The 5,933-nt window shown below is 48.8% G+C and overlaps 1 protein-coding gene across 1 annotated transcript; it reads left to right on the forward strand.

The window, feature by feature from the left end:
• Window positions 1-248: 248 nt before the first annotated feature.
• On the forward strand, window positions 249-5,933 carry EEF1A1 (eukaryotic translation elongation factor 1 alpha 1). Its single transcript, XM_032183882.1, has 8 exons — window positions 249-302; window positions 1,072-1,263; window positions 2,092-2,271; window positions 2,405-2,701; window positions 2,950-3,100; window positions 3,264-3,520; window positions 3,777-4,011; window positions 4,337-5,933. Exons 2-8 carry the CDS (start codon window positions 1,120-1,122, stop codon window positions 4,459-4,461), a joined length of 1,389 nt encoding a protein of 462 aa, XP_032039773.1. The 5' UTR covers window positions 249-302; window positions 1,072-1,119; the 3' UTR covers window positions 4,462-5,933.

Below are 5,933 nucleotides of genomic sequence, written 5' to 3' on the forward strand. Positions count from 1 at the left end.
ATGGTTTTAAAGAAAAAACACAACACAGCTCCCTCCCGGGGCTCACTAAGCCCCCCCCTGTGCCTCTACTCCCCCCCGGGGGCTCTCGAAGCCCCCTCAGGCCCGGCCCCACCCCCTCTCCCCTCCAGGCCCGGGGCCGCCGCCCTGTGCCCGCGCAGCGAGGCCGGGCCGGAGGGGGCGTGGCCACGGGGCCGCCGGGAGCGGTGACGTGTCGGTTAGGCCCCGCCCCTGGCGCAGGGTATATAAGGGGCGGCGCTCACGCCGTCGGTCTTTTTCGCTCCGGGTTCGCCGGCGTCGTGCAGGTGAGGCGCGGCCGCCGCGGGCCGGGCCGGGCCTGGGGTGGGGGGTGGGGGGGAGGTTAATGGAGGGGGGGGTGAGGGGAATGGAGGGGGCTGCGGGGTCGGTGAGGGGAGTGAGGGGGGTGAGGGGATGCGGGGGGTGAGGGAAGCGCCGCTTCGCTGTGGGATGGGTGCGGGGTGCGGCGCTGGGCCGCGGGGGGGGAAGCACCGGGGGGGGGAGGGGGGTGGGGAGCGGGGTGAAGGGTGGGAGGTGGGGGGGGGGGGGGGGTCCCGGGGGGCGACGCCTCGGGGAAGGAAGGAGGGAGGGGGGGTGTTGGGGGGGTGGGGGGTAGGAAAATGGCGCCCCGCGCTTCCTGCCACAAAATGGAGGACGCGGCGGGCCCGGGCGGGGTGAGGCACGCACACAAAGGAGCGGGGCGGCCCCGCCCTCCCCGCCGCACCCCCCCCCCCACCTCCTCCCGGCCCCGCCGCTGCCGCCGCCGGGGGTAACTCGAGCCCGAGGAGCCGCGAGGAGGAGGAGGAGAGGGAGGGGGCGACGCCGGGGGGCGCTCGGAAAGGGGAGGGGGGCGCCCGGGCTGCTGCCGCCCGCCCCGCGCCGCTCCGCTCCTCCCCTCGGCGGGGCGGGGCCGGGCCGCGGGCCTCAGGGCACGGCCGGGCCTCCCCGGGCTGCCCAGGGCCCCCTCGGGGAGGCGCTGCGGAGGGAGGAGGGGGGGGTGGTGGGGGAAGCCATCGGCCATCAGGGGGTAACCGGGCTGCTTGTGGGACCCGGCAGGTGTCGAGCGTCTTTCTGCCGCAAGGGAGAGCGTAAGCAGCGTGGAAAATGGGTAAGGAGAAGACCCACATCAACATCGTCGTCATCGGCCACGTCGACTCCGGCAAGTCCACCACTACCGGCCACCTCATCTACAAATGCGGGGGCATCGACAAGAGGACCATCGAGAAGTTCGAGAAGGAAGCCGCTGAGGTGCGTGGGATGCCCGCAGCCAAGAGAGCTGTGGGCATGGGTGAATGAAAAGATTAAGTTGCAAAACTATTAAAATTACAAAATGGATCGGGGTTACAGGCAGTTAAATTGAAATTCTCCCCCTAATTAAAAAGTGCTAAGGCATGGAATCCACCGCAGTGGTTGGTTATGCTGAAGTTGTGAAGTGCAAAATGGAAGGCAAAGGAAGGTGCTCCAGAGCTACGTCCATGTAGTGAACCTTGGAATCAGAACCCAACTGGAGTTGCCAGCTTCAGTCTTGGCCTACATTTAGCTGAAGATAAACCTAATCATCACAACTGCGTTTATCTCTAAAAACAAGTTACCGATTTTGGTACTTGAACCTGTAGGAAGTCTGCAAACATCAATTGTTTCCATACAGTAACAAAATAGCTTTCAATGAGCACATCACAGAATGAAATGTAGTGAATGCTAGGCTTGCATGGCTGTTCAAATGCTGATTTTGACAGGGATTACGTTAGTAAGAGAACGGAAATCAATAGTGGACACTTGATAGTAGGACTTGGTCTTAAGAGATCTATCCTAAAGAGGTGATAGTGCAATTAACAAGCTGTCAAGAGGGCCAAACTGTCAACAGGTTAAATAACAGAAAGCAGTTGGCATCTCTCACTGGTTGTGCCAAGTGTATCCATGCCAGCGTTTGTAAGCCACAGCGACGTTTTTCAGCATAGATCACTTACTATTTTTAGCTTTTGCCTCTTAGCCTGTGTCTAGTTCACAGTCTTTCTGAAATAAATGCAGAAATGTATTGAAAAAAACACAGAATAATTCTTTTTTTAAAATCTGTAGATGGGCAAAGGTTCCTTCAAATATGCCTGGGTCTTGGACAAGCTGAAAGCTGAGCGTGAGCGTGGTATCACCATTGATATTTCCCTGTGGAAATTCGAAACAAGCAAGTACTACGTCACCATCATTGATGCCCCTGGACACAGAGACTTCATTAAGAACATGATCACTGGAACTTCTCAGGTAGGGAAATAGAGCTAAGGATTTGAGAGTTTGGGCAGGCTCTTCCTTAGTTGCTTTACTGTGAGGGAGTTCCCCTGACATCGTGGCATATGTGTAGGCATTATAATGAAGGCTTTTTTCTTCCTTTTCAAAGGCTGATTGTGCTGTCCTGATTGTTGCTGCTGGTGTTGGTGAGTTCGAGGCCGGTATTTCCAAGAACGGGCAGACCCGTGAGCATGCTCTTCTGGCCTACACCCTGGGTGTGAAACAGCTGATTGTTGGTGTTAACAAGATGGATTCCACCGAGCCACCTTACAGCCAGAAGAGATACGAAGAAATTGTCAAGGAAGTCAGCACTTACATCAAGAAAATTGGCTACAACCCAGACACTGTAGCTTTTGTGCCAATCTCTGGTTGGAATGGAGACAACATGCTGGAGCCAAGCTCTAACGTACGTTTTGCATTTCTTAATATAAAGATATTAAACTTTGCAGTATTGTAGAGATCAATTGTGCAATGGATAATGCATGTTCTCTTAAATGTAATGATCTGAAGTGCGGAGGTCAGAATCAAGTTCCAGCACTTGACGAGTTCTTATTCTGTAATAATATGATGAGTGCTGTGGAGATAAATTGCTTCTTTCTAGCTTTACGCTGTTAAAGTGGACAGGCAGTGATGCTTGGGCTGTCTTCATTACAGATGCCCTGGTTCAAGGGATGGAAGGTTACCCGGAAAGATGGCAATGCCAGTGGAACCACCCTCCTCGAGGCTCTGGACTGCATCCTGCCACCAACTCGTCCAACTGACAAACCTCTGCGTCTGCCTCTTCAAGATGTCTACAAAATTGGCGGTACGTGTTCCCAAGTTACTCACTTAACAGCTAAGGCATGAGACAAATGCAGTTTTCTGCCTGAAAACCAAGTAGAAAGTGTAAAATACTTCCTGGAAGTGTTTTCTCTCTGCCAGTAAGGGCATATAATCACTGGATTACTGAGATCATTTCTCTTCTGCAGGCATTGGTACTGTACCAGTTGGCCGTGTGGAAACAGGTGTCCTGAAGCCAGGCATGGTGGTTACATTTGCCCCTGTCAATGTAACAACTGAAGTAAAATCTGTTGAGATGCACCACGAGGCCCTGAGCGAAGCTCTGCCTGGTGACAACGTCGGCTTCAACGTGAAGAACGTGTCTGTGAAAGACGTTCGCCGTGGTAACGTTGCTGGTGACAGCAAGAATGATCCTCCAATGGAAGCTGCTGGCTTCACTGCACAGGTGACTTTTGAAGCTCTTGGAAGATGTTAAAATCTAGATCTGGGTTGTGAAATATTAGAATTCTGCTTTTAAAAAAAAAATCTAAAGCAGTAGGATAACCTGTAAAGTAACACAGACCTGTGTTCTGAGATGAGATTTGCTTTAAGCAAATCAGTGAAAGTTGAGGCTTTATAAGACACCAGTCTGTTGTAGGAAGCTTTTCAAACTTATCCCAGTGCTAACTTCATACTTTGCTTTTTTTTTTTTTTTCTTCCAGGTTATTATCCTGAACCACCCTGGCCAAATTAGCGCTGGTTATGCCCCTGTGCTGGATTGCCATACTGCTCACATTGCTTGCAAATTTGCTGAGCTCAAAGAGAAGATCGATCGTCGTTCTGGCAAGAAGCTGGAGGATGGCCCTAAATTCCTGAAATCTGGAGATGCTGCCATTGTTGACATGATTCCTGGCAAGCCTATGTGTGTTGAGAGCTTCTCCGATTATCCTCCTCTGGGTAAGGTGTCTTTAAAATGTGCTTAATGCTGATCTCTGGAGAAGATGCCTGATTTCTAGTAACAGGATGCAGTTTTTCCTGTAATATAACACTAAAAGTTCTCAATTCAATTGAAACTTAAAAAAGGAACCGGAACTTTGGTGGGACTGGGGGGGGAATTCTCTAGATGACATAGCTGGATGTTAATGCTGCGGTCACATGCAGCTACTGTCCTAGAGCAGCAGCTGCTTGCTCAGCCAATGCTGCGTGTTGGTGCCATGTAGATAATGCTGTGGGATGTGTAGCATGAGACAAAAGTCATAAAAAACCACTTCTCTGTTCGCAGGTCGTTTTGCCGTGCGTGACATGAGACAGACGGTTGCTGTTGGTGTCATCAAGGCAGTTGACAAGAAGGCTGGTGGCGCTGGCAAGGTCACAAAGTCTGCCCAGAAGGCCCAGAAGGCTAAATGAAAATTCTGTACATCAGCTGCCACCTCAGTCGTAATCAGTGGTGGAAGAACGGTCTCAGAACTGTTTGTCTCAATTGGCCATTTAAGTTTAATAGTAAAAGACTGGTTAATGATTACAATGCATCGTAAAAGCTTCAGAAGGAAAGGAATGTTTGTGGACCATTTGTTTCGTGGCAGTTTAAGTTATTAGTCTTTAAAACCGATAAATTTTTTAAAAATGGAAACTTGACCAAAAATCTGTCACAGAATTTGAGACCATTAAAACAAAGTTCAATGCTATGTCTCTGTGTTCTTTGGGTTAACGTTAACTTTGTAGAAAAACCTACATACAGGCCTTGTGGGAAAAAAGAAGGATGAATACTTAGAGTGCTCAGAAGTCATGAAGCAAATACTCACGTTTTTTGTTTTGGAGTAGAGTGATGAATTTCTGCTGAGGATTTACTTTTAGCTGTATCTAAGCCTTAAAATCTCATTTCTGCGGTGCTTTTTTTCTTTAAAGATGGTTTCTAGATAAGATAGCACAACTGCATGGTAACATCTGCAGTATGGTGCATTCTGTAGTGCACTGAGTAAACCAAAAACCTTGCTGATAGCGAGAGGAAATAGTGTGAACAGAAAAAAAAAAAAACAACTTGCATGAGCAACAGAATTACAGTGGGTTCCCAGTTAGTTTTGTACATGTTTTTCTGATGGTAACCTGAAAATGCTTCCCTTGGGGGACTGGTTAACTGTCATGTAGAGACCTTTAATGGTTAAACAGTTCAATTTAAATGGCTTTCAGTACATTGCAGAACATTTGATAGTCACGTTTCCAAAACCAAGTTTGAGGATGCCTTGAGGCAATCCCTGAAGGACCCCCCATTATGGCATCTTGCTCAGTTTTTATTTCAAAGCTGAGAGAAACTGGCAGGTACTTGACTGTCTTCAAACAGCATGGTGTTTACCTGTTGTGTTTGATGGCTTTGAATTCAAATTTGGGGTAAAAGATGTTTATAGGATGTCTGCTAGAAAACGTACTGGAGCATTTCCCAGAGTGATGTGATAAATGCACACTGGTTAGGTCAGCCCCAAATGGTGTGGTGAGGTTTTTACTTGGTGCATCAACAATAGGGATCCAGAGCTTTGGATCACTCGGTTGAAGTGGAATTGGGTAACGAGTCAACAGGTTGCTATTAGTTAATAGATAAATATTGAGTTAAACATTTTGGGATATAAGAAATGCCAGCTATATTAGATGATGGTTCCAAAATAAGATTGAAGACTTGCTTTGAATCATTAAATGCAGATGAGCAGTTAATGGATAATCAGATCTGACTTGCATAACGATAGAGTTGTTTTACTAACCTTTAACTTGGTTTCCCCACATAAGTCTGAAGAGAATTGAGTAGCTTTGAGGGATTACTGTTCCATGGCACCACTACTTCTGTCGTGTTTGTAACACCTCCTCCAAAAAAGCAAATCTGTTTGAGTTAC

Source organism: Aythya fuligula, chromosome 3, assembly GCF_009819795.1.
Source record: "Aythya fuligula isolate bAytFul2 chromosome 3, bAytFul2.pri, whole genome shotgun sequence".
Lineage (NCBI taxonomy): Eukaryota > Metazoa > Chordata > Aves > Anseriformes > Anatidae > Aythya > Aythya fuligula.

Bases quoted from the DNA above. Each gene is read 5' to 3' on its own strand.
- EEF1A1 (XM_032183882.1), top strand. From the start codon at position 1,120: ATGGGTAAGGAGAAGACCCACATCAACATCGTCGTCATCGGCCACGTC. The intron at 2,272-2,404 runs GTAGGGAAATAG...TCCTTTTCAAAG, and splicing joins TGATCACTGGAACTTCTCAG to GCTGATTGTGCTGTCCTGAT. The intron at 3,521-3,776 runs GTGACTTTTGAA...TTTTTCTTCCAG, and splicing joins CTGCTGGCTTCACTGCACAG to GTTATTATCCTGAACCACCC.